The sequence below is a fragment of the Lampris incognitus genome, chromosome 9 (genome assembly GCF_029633865.1).
Source record: "Lampris incognitus isolate fLamInc1 chromosome 9, fLamInc1.hap2, whole genome shotgun sequence".
In the NCBI taxonomy this organism is placed as follows: domain Eukaryota; kingdom Metazoa; phylum Chordata; class Actinopteri; order Lampriformes; family Lampridae; genus Lampris; species Lampris incognitus.
The window spans coordinates 32,417,701-32,437,627 of NC_079219.1; the positions used below are offsets into that span (position 1 = coordinate 32,417,701).

At 42.4% G+C, this 19,927-nt stretch overlaps 1 protein-coding gene across 1 annotated transcript; it reads right to left on the reverse strand.

Annotated features, from left to right (window-relative positions):
* Positions 1–5,382: 5,382 nt before the first annotated feature.
* znf407 (zinc finger protein 407) lies at positions 5,383–13,563 on the reverse strand. The gene is made up of 3 exons (XM_056286974.1): positions 12,891–13,563; positions 10,058–12,319; positions 5,383–5,501 (listed from the first exon to the last, which is right to left on the reverse strand). Exons 1-3 carry the CDS (start codon positions 13,561–13,563, stop codon positions 5,383–5,385), a joined length of 3,054 nt encoding a protein of 1,017 aa, XP_056142949.1.
* Positions 13,564–19,927: the final 6,364 nt, after the last annotated feature.

The following is a 19,927-nucleotide window of genomic DNA, read 5'->3' on the forward strand; positions in this document are numbered from 1 at the left end:
AGGGGGGTCTTAGCAAAGTCGCTAATGCACGTGATGATTAAGTGTAACTCAAATACCGAGTGTGTTGTTCACAGGCCTGACAGGCAGTAATTTGGTGCATTATATTCTGTGGTTTTAATTGCACGCCACCGACGTCCCTCTGACACGTTATGAAGTGATGATGTACAATTATTTCGAGGGCGGCGGGAGATCAGGGGAGTGACATTATAATCATCCTCACAGGGTTCCCTCTCTTCATCTGCAACAACCATTAATGTTTAAATGGAAAGAAGAGGGGGGAAAACATAAAAATAGTTCTCAGGGAGTTCTAACCAGATTCTGTTTGAGGATTATGGAAAATCACGTCGGGGAGAAGGAGAGGGGCGAGGGGGAGACAATGGAGAAGCTGACTTAAGTGACGGCTTTCTCTGGATAAGCAGCCAGCTAAGATGCTCCTCCACCGTCACTGCCGGGCCTCACACTCTCATACAGGCCTGGGCATTAAGGCACATTACAGCAGATGAGCCACGCAGGGCGGAACTGATGGGCTATTCTAGGAACAGCCCAGACATTCTGTCAAGATGGGGGGGGGGGGGACACAAAAGCCTAACATGAGCCAGCCCCATCCTGTTAACAGTCAAATCACACACAACACCAAACATGAAATCATGACTATATATACTCACTTCAACACTAAGTCAAGTGAAGGAAGACAAGGAGAGGGGGAAGGAAAATAAACTGTGTGGATCTCTCTCCAGAGACGCCATTCTCAAAAACTCACCGCAAACTTTCTCAAGTAAGGCGACAGTTTTTAAGTTTGTCCGAAATTCCTGAAGTGATACTGGGTACGGCATCTTGTGACTTATAATCATAGAGCTGGGGTCCACAAGAGGACAATTCATGTCCACAATAGTGAACACTTCTAAGGCCCGTAGCGTGATATTAAACCAATGCCTCATAGAATTTAGACTCTTGATGCATAATTTAACATCTACAAACAGTGCTGGCTGTCCATACCATCTTTGGGGAGGATGATGAGAGAGTTGGGAGGTTGGGGGGTTGAAGTGCTGAATCCAGGGTCTTTGTGGAAATGATTGAGGGCAGGAAGAAGAGGTTCATTAAATGGTCTCACACCGCTGAGGGGAAAACATGCCGGGGGGGGTGGAAAATGCCATCTTGCGTGCTATAGGGTTAGAGTTTTTTTATTATTATTATTATTATTGTTATTACTATTATTATTATTATTATTAAATGTGGGAATCTTAATCCTCTTTTAGAAAGGTTTGGAAATCCAGGGATTTTACTGTATTTTGAATCCTGAGATCGTTTGAGGAGATCACTTTTAAGACCACCAAGTTGATTCCATCTTTTTTTCCTAAAATGCCTCTGTTCAGAAACACACAACACAGCCATGAATTTTAGTTACACGTCAGATCTCATCCGCTCCTGGTGATCACCTCTGTAAACGTCAGCTCTGTAAACTGTAGAAAAAAGATGGGCGTAACGCCTGTGACATTACCCATTGGCTTCTGAAGGGGCATTTTGGAGCCTAAAATCTGACTTTATGCTTATTGCCATGTTGTCAGTTGCTGGGGCTACAAAATCCAAATTTCGGCAATGGGGTGGAGCATGGCTGGAGCTGGAGTTAGACCTTGGTAGCAGACAGATTGACATACCTGTCAATCAAGGCAGACATGCCTCCAACACACCACTTTTAATCCTTAATATCATTTTAACGGAACGATTATTTTCAAAATCACCCACCCTCACACTGTGTGCCATACTCCAAATTAGCGACTGACACCCCAACTTCTTATAAACAACTTCTTTATAGAAAAAATGTATTAACTTTGTATATGTAACTAGAAGTTGGGAATTCTCTTGTTGACTTACATTGGACTAGAAGTTTTTGCAGCCAAACACCTTGTGGCCATAGTGGAACTGCAGCTTAAGGCACTGCTGCATTGGCTTCAACTTTCAGCCACGGTGGTTGCCGCTTGGTCAGCTCCTTGTTTACAATGAGCTTCAAAATTATTTTTTAGGTGTTGCTATTTCTCATGCTGTCAGTATTTACATAACACACAGATCCTTGTATGCCGCCATTTAAACTCAGCTCCACGCCACAGTTACAGTGGTTCAGACTGTGCGGGCTGATTTTGCGGCAAAAGCGCAAAACTATTGCTTTTTCTCCAAACATGGCACTTTGAACGAGTGATGGCTGGGACCTATTAAGAGAGACACAATCCTGTACTGCGACTATGCCTTGGAAAATTGTTATGCTAAACCCAAGACCCAATTCCCAGGATTTTGAGACATAAACCCTTTTTTGGGGGGGGGAGATTTCCCCTCCTATTTCTGCCCAATTGTACTTGGCCAATTACCCCACTCTTCCGAGCCATCCTGGTTGCTGCCCCATCCCCTCTGCCAATCTGGGGAGGGCTGGACATATGCTGAACATACCAACAACACAAGACAGACTGGGAATAAAGACCAACAATACATCAACTGTGTTTAATTTTGTCTGAACATTCAAGATACTCCATATGTGTCTTGAAGGAGATCAGCTAGAAGGAGATCAGACAGACAGATAGACCAAAAAATAAAGAATTAAATACGGACAGAGTATGCAAGAGAAAGCCAGAGACAGCCTATAGACACTGAACAGCCCTCTCAGGTTTGACTGACAGCTCGGTCAAGGGTTCCAATCCACGGTGGCCTTGATTTGCATTAGTTAATTAAATGCCACAACAGTATGATCTTTAACTATCAACAACTTCCTCCAGTCCTCAGCGGGGACTGAAGCTGAAATGAGGTGGACAGCCGAGGTTCAACACATCCATTCGGTGCAGTCTTGATCGTTGGCTCACAGTGTCAGGACAAGGTAATCTTCTCGCCTCAAAGTTCACGGAGGAGAGCGGCAATCAATAGCGCCAGGGGAACAGATGAACCCACACGTGTTTAGAGGATTTTAAAAAAAATGGCTCACTGTCTGAACAGAATGCCGATTAACAGAAATGAGGAACATATTTTCAAGGATTTTACCTCAAAAATGTTTCAAAAAACTGGGGGCGTCCAGGTAGTGTAGCAGTCTATTCCATTGCCCACCAACACGAGGATCAGTGGTTCGAATCCCCGTATTACCTGCAGTTTGGTCGGGCATCCCTACAGACACAACTGGCCGTGTCTGCGGGTGGAAGCCTGATGTGAGTATGTGTCCTGGTCGCTGCAGTAGCGCCTCCTTTGGTCTGCAAGGACGCCTGTTCAAGGGAGAGGGGGAACTGGGGGGAATAGCGTGATCCTCCAACGCGCTACATCCCCCTAGTGACACTCCTCACTGTCAGGTGAAAAGAAGCGGCTGGCGACTCCACATGTGGTAGTCTGCAGCCCTCCCCAGATTGGCAGAGGGGGTGCAGCAGCAACCGGGACAGCTTGGAAGAGTGGGGTAATTGGCCAGTTACAATTGGGGAGAAAAAACTGTGGGGGGATCCAAAAATTTTTTTTTAAAAATGTTCAAAAATCTAATCTCTAATCGCACTTCAATTGGAATGATGAATGGTGATAAAGTACTATAGCCTCCCTTTTCTCTGATACTCAAATATTTAAAAAAAATCACATTATAACTAAAACATAGGCAAAAACCCATTATTAGCAACCACTTTAGATTGAGCAAACTACGTCATCAAATCTGAAAACTAACAGACTACAGATGCATGGCTGTGGTCTTAATGGGGGTGTTTTTGGAGGGTTCTTTGTTTTCCTGCTCTTTATTCAAGAGGGAGATGGCCTGGTGATCAGTCAGGACTGAAAGCACACACACGGCTGATTTGTCACCCGTGGCTGGCACTGGCACCAAACCAGCTCCTCCATTCACATGATTTGTGAAACCAGGGGCTGTATTTAGTAGTCCCATTTTAAGACATACTGAGAAAACTTCCCCCGTGTGTGTGTGTGTGTGTGTGTGTGTGTGTGTGTGTGTGTGTGTGTGTGTGTGTGTGTGTGTGTGTGTGTGTGTGTGTGTGTGTCTGTGAGTAACAAGACTCTTGGCCAAAGCCCCAACAAACAGGCAGCACTTGGAGGGCTTGTGAAACATGAGCCTCTTCCCTCATTAAAGCAGAGGCTGTGTTTAACCAAAGCTTGTTTGCCCTGCTGTAATATGTTTGTGAACTGCACTTGGGAACAAATAAACACATTGACTCGGCTCAGTTTTTGAAGAACAAAATCCTAGCAGCCGAACTAAACAGAACAGTTTACACAGAGCTGCACCCAGGGAGAAACTAAATAACTTTGCATGCATCTTCATCGCCACAGAAGCACCATGGCAAAGAGCTGGAAATCCCACAATTTACTTAATTCCCTGAAAGCGTGTTAAACATGCTAATACGTCCACTTGAACATGGAAAGACGATGGGGAAGACTGCCCTAGGACAGAAACTAGCTGAACGGAGCATATGGTCTGTATGCAGGGGGTAAAAGGCACATGCACACATACACACAAGAGTGAAAACACACACGAAACGCATACCTGAAAGCTGCAAGGTACAACTATAGTCTTGGACACTCAAAGATGACAGTAGCTGTTGAGATGGAGGAGGGCTTATCATTGTCGATGAGCCTTAGCTTACAAGTGGGAATGGGCAATAATTTGATATTTATCTTCTTTCAGTGAATGAAATTGTTTAGCATTGCTATATTGTGATACACAATTCTGTCATTTAAATTAATGATAATGAGAATATAATACCAAAGCCTCCTCACCAAATGAGGTCTAAAATTTTTGAGGGAGCATTATTTGAAAACTAGTTTTGGCTTGATATCATACTCTAAATTACATTAGTAGTAGTAGTACAAGTAGGAGTAGGAGAGTAGGAGTAGTAGTAGCAGTAGGAGTAGGAGGAGTAGGAGGAGTAGTCGTAGGAGTAGTAATAGGAGTGGTAGTATAGTAGGAGGTAGTAGTAGCAGGAGGAGTAGGAGTAGTAGGAGTTGGAGGAGGAGGAGGAGGAGGAGGAGGAGGAGGAGGAGCAGTAGTAGTAGTAGTAGCAGTAGTAATAGTAGTAGTAATTACCAAACAGTTCAAGATGATTAACCTGTTGGATTCTTTTTATTTATTTATCTAATTATTTATATGTTTTGCATATGTAAGCAGATATTGTGATATAGTGTGAAATTACCTTTGATTATTGTGATAATATTTTCCGTACCACCCAACTCTATAGGCAAGGTTACTTCTCTACAGATATGATCAATAAGCTATTTTTTTCTCCAAGGTAATAACTTGAAACAAACCGGCCTTGTTTTGCTTGGTCATCTTTACTGCCCTCTAAGCGTCACCAGCTCTTATTAGTCTGAGGCTGGAAAAACGTCTTTTCAGACCTCTTTGAGGGCAGTAAGTACCTTCTTTGTAACTCACCCGCAGATTTCACACTTGTACTCCCTCATGCCCAGGTGTCTCTTCACGTGGTTCCTGGCGTCCCCCAGCTGGGCTGTAGCAAAGTTGCAGATCTTACACTTGAAGGGCTTGGACCCTGCAAAAACAAAGAACGAACACTTTGGTATTAACACCACATGTGAAACAGACAGCTGGCATTTCTGATGAAATATCGCTGTTCAACAACTCGACAGAACTTTCTTTTCGCTAAATTTGTCACGCAGCCACTTTTTCAAATGCAAGATGAGGTGAAGACAACTTAATCAGCTGGTTTCTCTGGCAGTGTCTTCCTCTTGTGTCAGCCTTCTTCACAGCCCCCCCCCCAAAAAAAATAAAGGACAAATGTTCTCAGCTCGGTCTCCATAAAAAAGTATCATCATACACACAGTGCCAACCTTCTCTCTCACACTTCGTTGGTATCTATCTGTGTCACTGTCCGCTGTTTCTTACCTACTCTTCCTTTGCCTGTGGATGTGTAAATTGGATTCCAAAGGTCAGGGAGAATACCTAAATCAATTCTGTGAGCGCTCACTACCCCCCATTCCATCATTAAAGTGCTAATCACTCTGGCGGGCTTCAGGGGGAGGTTTCTCCCTAATTATTGTCATTAATAAATCCAGAGGGCGGAGTGGAGTTTGAGAGAACGCCACAGCCCCTTCCTGCCATCCGTCATTTAAGGCTAGAACAGGGAGGGCTGCTGTGGGCACTCCGTGTCTCCAGGTGTCTAGACAAGTGTGGAAATGGGTGGATGGGCAACGCACCAACATCCACTTGCTCAGCATGTGCAAGACGAACAGAATGGGTCCTAATCAATTATAAAAAGGAAAGAGAGAAAAAAAAAAGCGTGAGCCACATTTAGTTTTCAGTTCAACAAAACCGTATAGTCAGTCAAATTAATAATTAAATGTTCATACTGCGAGGTTTAGGCCTAAATTCTTTTTGCAGGAATCAAATTAACCCCGTGACACTGAGACCTATGCACATGGCAAAGCGGAATATTGTGTTGGCATCAATAGACTGGGGCTGGGCCACATCCAGGCCACATTACAGTGTGACACTCCAATCTACGCGTGAGTCTTATGATATACATGTTTGCATCTTTTAGCAACCCCTCTCCCAGTATATATCCCAACATGTACTGCAATATTTATTCCAGGGGCAACCGCTGATTTGATTAACCACTTTGTGTAGATTACTAATTCGTTCATTCACGGTTCACTTGCTGTGAGCTGGAAGTACGACACATCGAATTTTAAGCCGGTAACGAAGATTGAAGGGCGAGCCTGGGCTAACAAGGCCCATAAACAGGGGAGGGGGAGGGCAGAAGGGGGACACCACACATGGGCTGATGCAAATCCCCAGCCTCTTCAATTTACATGTCCTAACAGCGCTCCACATCAGCAACAACGCAAATAAAAGCACACGCAAACCTGCTCATCTGCATGGGACACAATTGTAAAACCCAACACAAACAGACAGAGGAAGACAGACGGACAGATCCACGCACAAGCAAACACAAGCATTACACTTTAACAATGTCCCTCCTCACACCTATATGCTCGCACACAAAAAACCTACAAGTCGGGCGAGTGGGGAGACAGGCGCATGGGGACCTGATTTGTCCAGATGGCTGACTGAGTATGAAACATGGCAGAGAGAAGAGAGATGTAACATCCCTCAGTTCTCACATCTTATCACATTAATACTCCGCCCTTCCACTTAAACAGCCTCAGTGAAACTGAAATTGACCATCAATGCAGTGTCATGTTAAATTAATATTACCATCCACACAGGGGTGACGTGACACCCTCACATCGCAGATGAGACAGGGAATGACTAATTCATTTCCTGAGTGTAGAGGAACCTCCTGCAATGTTTCACTACACTCCTGCACCCCTGGTGGAAGTCATCAGTGGTCTTCTATGGTTTTCCTCATCTGTATTTTTCATCTCCATTTTCTTATTTACACACTGAATATTATATCATATTATTTATGTTGTATTGCTTATATCATAATATACGATATCATATATTTGAATAGTCTTCTGCAGTGTGAATTGGTGTCATCGCAGGTTTTTTTTTACTTTAATTTCATATGCATCTTGTATTTGTTTTTTTTGGTTTTTTTTTGAATGAATGAATGCCTTTATTTGTCATTGCACAGCTGTACAACGAAATTAAGTGCAACCTCCCAGTAGTATAAACAATTATTTTTTTAAAACGCTACCATTTGCCCAATTCTGCTTTATACTTAATTTCATGCTTTGTTTTACCCTAGCTGTGTGTTTTAATCTGCTGCTGCAATGAGTCATTTCACCACCTGGGTCTTTTAAATTGAATTTAATATAATCTAATCTAACACGTTGTAAATATTTGCAATCTGCGATTTAAAGCCCCCCCCCCCATCCTGACACAGCCTACATCAGACATGCTTTAGCAGTGCTTGTAACTAGATCTCTCACTCATTGCAATGTACACATGTTGTCTAATGTGTATGAGTGTGCATGCATAGCAAGTGTTTGTCCATTACTCTGCAGTCTCCCCCTTGCCAAGTCTGAGGTCAGACAGCTTGCTCCATTGAAAAAGTGACCAATTTAACTACAAATGCAAATTCCATTTGCATACTCACTGGCAAAATGCAAGCATGTGTATTTTTTTCTATTGTCCTTAAGGGACAATAGAAAATTTGTTTCTGTGACAAATCTGTTTTCAGCCTCCCACCACTGTCCCCTGATTTCACTGATTAATCAAGTGAATAAAAAACAGGTCTTAATTAAAAGGATCTGGACATGCTCCCAGCCAAGAAAGTGGCAGACCCCAACAGTACTGCTCCACAGGTCCACAAATAATGAATAAATGACCACCACATTGAGGGTGAATAATTCAATGTAATGAGGGATCTTAGCCTTAATAACAGGCACGTGTTGTCAGAATGAAGAGCAATAGGTAGCTCATCATAGAAAAACATCAGCATACATAAAAGTGGTAGTGAAATGTCATAAACAACATAATTTAATTGAATAAAGAAAATAAAAACTAAAAAAAAAAAACAAGGTGTAACTCAACTGAAACCTCAGAATATGTCCTTGACTTTGTTTTAAATTCATCGGTCTTTAGGCCTTAGTGTCACTGCTTTCATTTGCTTGAGTAACACTTCCCCTGAGCTGGAAATTCTTGTGGCCCGAGGTAAAATCATAAATACATATGGACTGGCCATTAATATGAAGATCTACGGTCCCCTGTGTAAATCATAATGATTCAAAACTATTAAAGTAGCTCGAGCTGTGTTCCTTTCTCCATGTCTTATTTAAGGCAGTTTGACTTTAGCATGCTAAGCTAACAGCATAAAGGATAGAATAAAAAAAAAAGACTGCTCAATTAGAAAAGGGAGGAAAATGTGATAGCATTTGCTTTGCACAGGCTTTTTTTTTTTCATAGACTATTGTGCCTTGAAAATTATCCCCCCATTCCTTTGAGTTCTTCTGAGGTAATTTTAACATTTTATCGTCCTTAAAGTAAGCATTCAGTTAAACTTATTTATGAGGGTTAGATTGGCATAAATGAAATAAAGCAGTACTTTCCAAGTTGTGTGCAGGCAGTCCGTGAGGGCACTCACAAAAGAGTTTCTCCGGGTATTCTAAGATGGCTGATATGATATAGGCATTACCTGTGCCAATCATTCACTCTCACTTACTCTTGAACTGGAGACTTCCTTTTCTGGCACTTTCAATTTCATCTTATATTCTCTGTCCAACCATCCCACCAGTAGCTGACCATGTGAGCACACAGGGCTATGGGCTTCAATTAAAGTCCCATTAAAGTTTTGGCTGAAAAGGGGATGGGCCACAGTAAGTAGAGAAGGGCATTTATTGATGGCGCCCCCACATTTCGTTCCTGCATTAAGTTGATTTTAAAAGCAATTAATACATGTGGTCAGGGAAGAGTAATGGAGCACCCTCTGTTCTTAACCCACAGGACGTTCCCCAGCCACAGCCTTGACCACTGCAGCCCTGCTTTGCATTATAAATGACAAGATAAATCTTAATGGATTGAAGATAATCAGCTAGCCATGAAGGCTGACATATACACACATTCACTACACATACAGGCACACACACAAACATGGATGAACAGACACAAGGGAAATTAAGGGCTTTGAATACGTCTGCATTGATTATTTTAAATTATTAGCCCACCTCTCTTTGGACCTCCAATGCTTTTAGCCTAAGCTTTAACACATTTACAGAGACTTATTGACTATAATTACAACTGAGTCTTGGTAATGGACACATCAATTATAAGTCGTACATGTCTCTGACCAGGCGTTGCTCAGGGAATTCCAATCTGTGGTCCATTAGCGTCTCTCCTGCTGGTCTCCAGCTCAATCAGTCTTTACCTTCACTTTTCCCGAAACAGCTATTATCTGGCTGGACTAGATAGTAAGCCTAAACATCAGACTAGGCTATTTCCATATACTTAATTCTATATTTCCTCAAAAACCGAGGCCTAAATGCGAGTAACAACACAAAAACATTTTCATTCCGCTGAGAGTTTCTCTTTAAACATTTGGAAAAAGGAGGGTCATTTGCTTGTATGTGTAAGAGAGGCAGAGATAGTGGGTTTGTGATGCATGAACAAAGATTGGCTACATACCAGTGTGTGTGCGTATGTGGGCCAGGAACGCCATGGAGTTGCTGCTCTTGCACACCTTGCCACAGTATTTGCACACGCTGCCCTGGTTCTCCTCCCGCTCGCGGTTGATCTGCTCTGTGTCCTCCAACACATACTTGTTGACTTCTCTCAAAAGTTCCTCGTGTTTTTCCTTGATATGGAGAAACAGATCCTGTTCCGTTTCAAAGCGGTCCGTGCATTTAAGACACTTGAAAGTGGCCCCCCCCTCAGGCAGCTCCTCCACACAGTTCTGCTCATTGCGCAGGTGGGCAGCACTGGTAAGGTGCTGGTGCAGGTTACTCTCCATATAGAAAGACTTCCCACACACCATGCAATGGAAATGCTTCTCCTTGGATGGATGTTTCATGGCAGTGTGGACATTGAGTCCGCTGAGGCCGTCAGCCAGGAAACCACAGTCCTCACAGCGAACACGAGCAATTTTGGTCTCATCCTTCACTTTCACCTCCTTGGATCGAACCTTTTTGATGTGCGGGCTTGGGGCAGAGGGGGTGAGGAAGCTGGGTAAAACCGACTCTCCGCCAGTTAGACATATGATTGAAGCCTCCCCCACCTTCCCTTCAAGCAGAGCCTGCTCCTGCTCAGCAAGGGTCTTGACAGATACAATGCAGGCGTCAAAGGGTAGGGCCTTGAACATCTGGGTGTCTGTAAAGCAGCCATCTTCTCTCTCATCTGCTAACTCTAGATCCACCTCTGAGACCACCTCTGTGCTGTCCTCTTCACTCAGGCTCCCCTGCTCTATGGATTGATCCTCTTCAGGGGGCTGCTGCTCAGACACTGTCACCGGTGGGATAGGCTGGTTGGTTAGCTTTGATTCCCCGTCACTGTAGGTTGTTGTCTTTGCCTGAGCCTCAACACTGCCAGTATTAATGGCCGCTTCAGCTGTATCTTCTCTGGCAACTGCATCCACAGCTAATGTGGGGATGGTGGTTGCAGTCTTACTCTGAGCATCAATATCTTGGCTGTCATCAGGATTGGATAAAGGCTTCTCTGTTTGAACATTGTTGGAGGGAACCTGGTCAGAATCAGGATTAGAATCAGTACCCCCTTCATCCTCTAGCTTCATGGCCTCTGCCACTGGAGGCTGAGGCATTTTCTGCCCAGCACTCCCCTCTGGCTCCAGGTATTTCTGGCTTTTTTGCTTGTGCTTGTCTGTGGAGGCATGGCGAGACATCTCCCTGGTAGTCACGGCATAGTAGTTACATGCTAGACATACGAATTCAAAGTCTCTGGTGTGCTTTCGCTTCACATGAAGATGAAGTGAAGGAATGGAATGGGCTACAAAATCACAATGACTGCAGGCATTAACAGAATCATATTTACTTTTTGGGGGGCTTGAGTCTGATTTAGATTGGTCTTCTGCACCATTTTTTTTGGAGCCTAAGTTGTCAGGTCCAGACTCTCCATCTGTATCTGTATCTTCGGGGCATGCCTCTGCTTTCTGGGCTGGTGCAGCCGTGCGAGTGCTGACTTGGTTCTTGGTGGAAGACTCCTTTGCACGTTTCACGTGTTTCTTTGTGATACGGTGGCGGTCCATATCTCCTTTGGTCACACAGCTGTAATTGCAGAGCGTGCAGTTGTAGCCATAGTCCTTGCTATGTTTACGGCGCACATGAACAGTAAGATTAGTGGCATTGGACACTACCAGGCCACAATAGCCACAGGTGGTGGTGGTTACCTGCTTTGGCCTCCCCCTTTTCTTCTTGGCAGGTTGGGTATCATCTAATGTCTCTCCCTGGGTAAGCTCAGTTTTTGCAGCCTCCACTGCCTTCTCAGCTTCATGATCACCCTCCATCAATAGCAATGCCACTTCTCCACCATCTCCTTGTGGTGGGGCCACTTCTTCCATGGTGGCACTATCACTATCTCTGGCAGTGTCTCTGTTCACCTTCTCCACGCAGTCCTCAAACAAAGGAAGTTTTCCTGGGGGCGTCTTACCTATTTCACGCTGCTGGTGGATCTCTGAGGACAGGTGCAATTTCATCCACTCAGCTGTGGCAGTGTAATAGTGACACAGCTTGCAATGGTACCAGTCCTGGCCGGTGTGTTTAAGTCGGGCGTGGCTCTCCAGCAATGCTGGGGTGCTAACCCTGAACTCGCAGCTCGCACACTTCAGATGGAATCTGCTGAGCATGCGTTTGGGTGCCGTCCTTGCTGGTGTAGTCTTCGGGGTATTAGCAGGAACCACAGCTTCATCCTCTTCATCCATGATCTCATCAACATCAACTGGAAAAAAAGTAGGAAATCATCTTTCACTGGAAAGTTTGTGCAAGTGCTTTTTTACAGATCTGTCTTCTTCATAAATATCAGTAAGCACTACAAATGGATTTATGAATATTAACAGAGTTAATAAACTATAAACATAGTTGAAAAAATACAGAATTAGCATCGCATACAAACATTTTATTTTTTTAGCAAAATATGTTTTAATTTTGTCTGTAAATAAATGAAAATTCACCCTAAAACAGAATGTCCATGTTATTCTTAAGACCTACAGAGAACGTGATCAATAATGATGATTTCAACCCCAAAGCTGAAAACAGAGAGACTTTTTTTTTTACTATTTTATAATCAGTGTAGTTGTTTCAATTAGGTGTTGACAGATAGCTGACACAGTGGCTGTGTCCAAAATCTTTATTAAAGCATCCTTGTTTGTGGACATCTCCTGCCTTTCTAGCTCTGTAGGAACTTGTTCATGTTTAGTAATCTAGACCAAACTGTCCAAGGGATAACATGTTTATTTTATCTGATAATGAAATTCGGCTTTAACTTGGGTAGGGTTAAAAGAGATACTCACATATGTATGGGGTGTCTTTAGCATGGTGTCTCTTGATATGCACCTCTAACAGGGGCTTGTCCCTGAACTCTTGCCCACAGTAGTTGCAAGAGTAAATCACCTTGGGCTTTGGGATTCGTTTGCTCACTCTTCTCTCTTGGATGGGGTTCTCCTCTTCCTGAGCTATCTGCTCTTTAGTTGCTGCCCTCTCCCTCTTGGAACAGCCCTTTGTATATATTCCATGATCTCTGGCCACCGATATCACCTCATTGAGAACGGACACCTGCTCTGACTCCTGGTTTTCATTAACCTCAATATGGTTTTCTTCCCCAGGGCCAACTTCCTGTGATGTTTCAGCTGGACTGACATCAGGGGGAGTTTCTCCCTCTTGTTCTGGTTGTTCCTCTGACTTTGTGTTCTTGTTCGTTTTCTTTGCATGTTTTCTCGTGGTGTGAATCTTTAGGGCTCTCGGGCATTTAGCCAGAAAGCCACAGATGGTACACATGTCATCCCCATCTTGAGGTTCATAGTATGGCCACACCTTCACAGCAGTCCCCTCATCGGGCTCAGTCTCCTCATCGGGCTCAACAGTATAAATAGTTTCGCTCACCTTTCTTTCCTCACTGTCTGTCTGTTCCACCTCATCTGTTTCATTTTCAGGCAAATTATCCTCATCAACATTCTTCTCTGACATCATGACTCTCTGTCACATAGCAATCACAGAGGAAGAAAGTTGCCCTCAGGACTCCTACAAAAGAAAAATACAGAGTTTTAGCTTTGCATCCTTGCATTGCTTAACATAGGCTTTGCTGGTTGAAAGAAAATAATACATGTTAGGTTTATCTTGGTTAATTAACAAACCACCACCTAAAAGAACACGGACTGACAGGGCAAACATAGATGTTTGTCGCCATCTAGTGCTTCCAGAGTCAAATTGCTGTTTTAAAAAGTAATGTACCAGCTAGAACTTTCATGTTGACAGTGGCAGGCGCTACTTTGTACATGAGGAAAACTCTTTCCGTTGAGCTTGAAAACATGGCGTGTGACCTAGATTATGCAATGCTATTTTTCGTATATTGCCTGTATTTGCACATCAAGCAGCTGCTTTTCCCCGGTGTTATTACATCAGCTGTGCCACAGTCCAGACATTGTGCAGGATAAATATTCAACTGTCGTCTTTGCACACGCATATCCAAAAGGCGAATATGCATTATCATACTGGTTTCAAGTTCGACGACATTTATGAGACACAACACACTGAACGTGAGAAGGGTGTCTGTGCTGCTACCTTGCAATATTACTGTACCATTTCAAGGTTCATTTTTTTACCCCAAGGACACTTTCTATAGATACACAAAGGGCGAACCCAGTAAAAACCCAGGGTTTTAGTTAAAAGGGCTATTTGTTGGCATGGGTCTTACTCGTTTAGGAAAAACATGCCATGCCTATTTGAAATATTTCCCAAAATGTCCCTGTAGATCTCACCTATCGGCGCTATAATTGCCTGTATTTTTGCAATACAACAAATGGTTTTTCGTCAACTGCAATGGGATAACGTGTTATGCCTATTAAATTGTTTTATGTGAAAATTAACACTGTTATGCCAAAAACGCTTATGGGCAGATCTGTATTCTAACCTACCACAGTTGCAGGATCAGGAGTCAGCTAAATCTAAAACATGTCTACCTTTAAACATGCTGCCAAGAGTGCAATTCACTGTGTAACTTCAGCTGTATATAAATATTCCCTCCCCGCTTCCCTTAGCTGCTCCTTGCCATCTTGCAGACCCCAAGTCATAACATTGAACAAAGTGCATTTCCTTATCATAAGCGGTTATCTCTTTCCAAGCGAGTCTGCCTTCGGCCTCTTTTCACTGACAATTCAAACGCAGAGCTATCCCTTTTCAGTAAACATGTCATTTATGTCCAAAATAGCTTTAGTTGTCCTAACGTTGCACATATGGGTAACTGTACTGTTGGTTGATGGCTGGATGTACTTCCGGGGAAACGGATTTACCCATCTTTATGTCTGTGTACTGACGTCTAGTACGATTAGGGGAGACTAGTAATGATTTTTTTTTTTTTTTTTGCTTGTGCCCATATGCATGTCACGTAGATCGTGGATTTATTTTTTGGTATCATCACCGTGACTGAAATTGTACAGGCAAACTTCACTTTAGATCATATTCAAACCAAGAGTTTGTTGACATATGTGAAATAAGTGTGCTCTCTGCTTGTGCCCATATGCATGTCGCGTAGGTTGTGAACTGATTTTGGGGCATCATCACCGTGACTGAAATTGTACAGGCAAACTTCACTTTAGATCATATTCAAAACAACAGCTCCTCGTTTTTAATGGTCGTCTTTGGGTAATGTCTTCTTTTCCAAACTACTGAAACATACAGTTTGTTATAGTCGATACCCCGGTAGACGTATACTCCTGTGGTGGGAAGTTGTCATACGTCCAGCTGCAATGGCAAAACTCTGCCGCCAACTGGCTAGCTACATAGCTTGCTAGCTCTTGCTAGCCATTGCATTATCATGCTTCGCGAAGAAATTGCTAACGTCGGATAACTCCGGGTGTCCAACTAAACGGAACATATTATTGTATTGCCACTTGTTGTTTTACTGCTAAACCTGAAAAAGGATCTACCGCCACTGAATGGCTTAGTTCCACTGCTTAGTGTCGGCTATCTAGTTAGCCGACGATGTTTCTAAATTCGACTTTGAATTACGTTTTCTAGATCCAATGAAAATACGATATTGGTTGCATTATCCAATCAAAAAAGACAAAGGTGGGACTTGTTGGCTCCCAGGCTTGGAAACGACGGCAGCACAGAGGCCCAAAAAGGAGGCTAACATCGTCCTTTGAAACAGTTGTGCATGTACGCAAAACAAATGATGTAACACTAAAGGCAGTTAGCTGAAACCGCATTACATACCACACGCAATTCAACAGTCGGCGATTACAGTGAATTGATTGTCTTACCTTAAAATACAGCAATATAATCAATGTCCGCGCTTTTTGTTCCTGGTCACTAATGGCGTACCGTAGCATGGGCCATGCGTCACCGGAGGGCGGCCCCAACAGGGCTCCTGCAGGGTGTTTCGCTGAGGCGCACCGCTCTAGTTTGCCCACAGCGTTTTAGGAGAAGCGGCTTTCCCGTAGGAGGTCACATTAGCGACTAGTATTTAAAAAAGATAAGCACTCATGTTTAAAAACCTGCCTGAACAGCTCATAGTCCACCAGCTTAATACAGCCGACCATAAAAAAATGGCTGAGGTGATTAGGCACTAGTCACTAAAAACTAAACCAAAAGTATCTGTGAATGTTCTCATTCATCCAGGTCATGGTTATCCAAAGGAGTTGACAAGTCCAGCTCCACTTGATTCAACTCCTTTGGATAAACCAAAAGTATTTATTTTTTAAATACTAGTTAGTATTTGAGCTGTCATTTGTCACTAAAATAAAGTTACTAGGTGCTAAAAAAACGAAGTCTTAAAATGCATTTTAACTTGTCTCTAAGACAGTACTAGTAATTATATATTAGTCACTAGTAACTATTGATTAATCTTCTTTCGGCTTGTTCCGTTTCCCACGGGTCGCCACAGACAAAAAAGAAGCAGCTGTTTAAATAGTGATTAGCAGTGGATGAAAAGTTGATATCGACTATGTGACGCCTCATAAGGTTCAGTTAATAAGCAGCTTGGTATTTTCCTGTCAAGAATATAATAGAGACTAATGCCTTTAAGTTAGGCACTAGTAACGTAAATAAAAGAAGAGGAAGGCCAAAGGTGAGGTGTATGGACGTGGTTAGAGAGGAGGACATGAAGGTGGCTGGTGTGACAGAGGACAGGAAAATATGGAAACGGATGATTCGCCACACGGATGATCCGCTGTGGCGACCCCTAACGTGAGCAGCCGAAAATAGTAGTAGTAGGACTGTAGTAGTTTTCTTCTTTTTTTGGGGGGGGATCAAGAATTATTCGTTTATTTTCATACTTGTACAAATCTACATTATAGATACACACACACACACACACACACACACACACACACACACACACATATATATATATACATACATACATACATACATATACATATATATAGCGTTTTTTTCCGAAACCGTCAATAGTGTTGTGAGTACTCAACAAATGAGGAGCGGAAGATCAACACGGATACCGGAAAAAGATTTTAATACATTAAAGTACAGGCCTGTTTCGTGCGTCTCGCACTCATTTTCCGGTATCCTTGTTGATATATATATATACACTACCGTTCAAAAGTTTGGGATCACATTGAAATGTCCATATTTTTGAAGGAAAAGCACTGTACTTTTCAATGAAGATAACTTTAAACTAGTCTTAACTTTAAAGAAATACACTCTATACATTGCTAATGTGGTAAATGACTATTCTAGCTGCAAATGTCTGGTTTTTGGTGCAATATCTACATAGGTGTATAGAGGCCCATTTCAAGCAAATATCACTCCAGTGTTCTAATGGTACAATGTGTTTGCTCATTGGCTCAGAAGGCTAATTGATGATTAGAAAACCCTTGTGCAATCATGTTCACACATCTGAAAACAGTTTAGCTCGTTACAGAAGCTACAAAACTGACCTTCCTTTGAGCAGATTGAGTTTCTGGAGCATCACATTTGTGGGGTCAATTAAACGCTCAAAATGGCCAGAAAAAGAGAACTTTCATCTGAAACTCGACAGTCTATTCTTGTTCTTAGAAATGAAGGCTATTCCATGCGAGAAATTGCTAAGAAATTGAAGATTTCCTACACCGGTGTGTACTACTCCCTTCAGAGGACAGCACAAACAGGCTCTAACCAGAGTAGAAAAAGAAGTGGGAGGCCGCGTTGCACAACTGAGCAAGAAGATAAGTACATTAGAGTCTCTAGTTTGAGAAACAGACGCCTCACAGGTCCCCAACTGGCATCTTCATTAAATAGTACCTGTTAGAGCCTGTTTGTGCTGTCCTCTGAAGGGAGTAGTACACACCGGTGTAGGAAATCTTCAATTTCTTAGCAATTTCTCGCATGGAATAGCCTTCATTTCTAAGAACAAGAATAGACTGTCGAGTTTCAGATGAAAGTTCTCTTTTTCTGGCCATTTTGAGCGTTTAATTGACCCCACAAATGTGATGCTCCAGAAACTCAATCTGCTCAAAGAAGTGCCCATCCAACCAATCCAACTTGTGGGAGCTGCTTCTGGAAGCGTGGGGTGCAATTTCTCCAGATTACCTCAACAAATTAACAGCTAGAATGCCAAAGGTCTGCAATGCTGTAATTGCTGCAAATGGAGGATTCTTTGACGAAAGCAAAGTTTGATGTAAAAAAAATCTTATTTCAAATACAAATCATTATTTCTAACCTTGTCAATGTCTTGACTCTATTTTCTATTCATTTCACAACATATGGTGGTGAATAAGTGTGACTTTTCATGGAAAACATGAAATTGTTTGGGTGATCCCAAACTTTTGAACGGTAGTGTATATATATATATATATATATATAGCTGATGAGTGCGTTGAGCAGCTGATGAGTGCATTGAGCACGAAACAAGCTTGTTCTGCCATTTAACTTTGAGCTATAAAAAAATATATATTTGCTCCTGAATTGTTGAGCTCTTTCTCTACATCATAGGTTTCATTGCAACATCCTGTGGACATACGTATATGTGTGTGTGTGTGTGTGGGAAAAGTTGCTTTTTTTCTTAGATCTAAACTTAGAACAAAAAGTAAGGAAATTTGTGTTTGGTAAATTATTTCTTTGTTGTAACAATGCTTCTTGGCAATAAATCTTATATCAGGCACCTGATTGTCAGCACCTGGGGTACCAGAAGCTCAAAACAAGAGTCAATAGCAACAGCAAAATAAGCTGTTTGGCATTGGCAGAGAAGATTTGGCAAATTTTTCATGGGCACAACCCACATACTCAGCTCTGCTGCTCATCCCAAAAATGCATGTTCCTTACAAATGTGGCGCCATTTAAAAGGGAAATAAACAGGCTTTCCAACGGTACAAGATTTGTTGCCAAGAAGCATTGTTACAGCAGAGAAATAATCTACCAAACACAAGTTTCCGTACTTTTTGTGCTAAGTATATTGATATAGGCCGGGAGCCAGGACCAGCCCTCAGGATGTTTTCTGCTACCTTTTTTCACTATTATTTCTTGTTAGCCTATACCTTGGGCCATCAGAAGTTGATAACGACCACCCCCACAAGGGGCCAAAAACCCAATTTTTGAGCCATGTTCCTGGCGAAATTATGTACATGCAAATATTAAGGTACTACAATGGCATAAATAGTCATACAAGAATGAAATTTGGCAGAGAGTATCCTGATACATAAGGGGAAGCAGGAAAATATGATTCTGGGGCTTGCTGCAACTCAATTTTAAGATATCACCCACACCATCCCCAAAAAGACAAAAAAGTACTGTCCGCCTGACAAATTATCATCAAAATGATTATTCTTCAGCACTTTATGGTGAATATGTATGCCTCACTTGTGTATAGAAAACTTCCCTAGTTCTTAAGCTTCAATTTGAGCCCAAGATGACCTTTCTATCTCAAATATTACTCTTGCTGTGGCCGAAAGTCTTCACTATAGGCCTACAGTACCTCAAATATGAAAAAAGCAGATGTGTATAATTTCCATTGCCATGGTAACTGTGGGCTGTATCAGAAGCAGCCTGAATACCACAAGGCCACCACAGATTGAAGGTATGTATTAGGTTCTAGACCAGTGACTAAGCATTGTAACAATGATTAGAATATTTATTAAACTGATATATGAAAAACAAACTTTTGACACAAACTTCTGACTGTGGTGGCATGCCAGATGTTTGTGACTCAATTCCTGATGAATTATCTGCTGATTGTGGGTATCATGAATTTTTTTCTGTAATGCTAATCGTGCTTTAGCAAGAAATTGTCAAGCAGAAAAATACGCTACTAGACCAACACGTGAGCATGTGGATTCTTCTGTTTTGTTTGGAAATTATTGCATATTCTGCAAAAGTGGCACAGAGAAGCAAGCTTCTG

Bases quoted from the DNA above. Each gene is read 5' to 3' on its own strand.
- znf407 (XM_056286974.1), bottom strand. From the start codon at position 13,563: ATGTCAGAGAAGAATGTTGATGAGGATAATTTGCCTGAAAATGAAACA. The intron at 12,320-12,890 runs GTGAGTATCTCT...CTTTTTTTCCAG, and splicing joins TAAAGACACCCCATACATAT to TTGATGTTGATGAGATCATG. The intron at 5,502-10,057 runs GTATGTAGCCAA...TTGTTTTTGCAG, and splicing joins CCACATACGCACACACACTG to GGTCCAAGCCCTTCAAGTGT.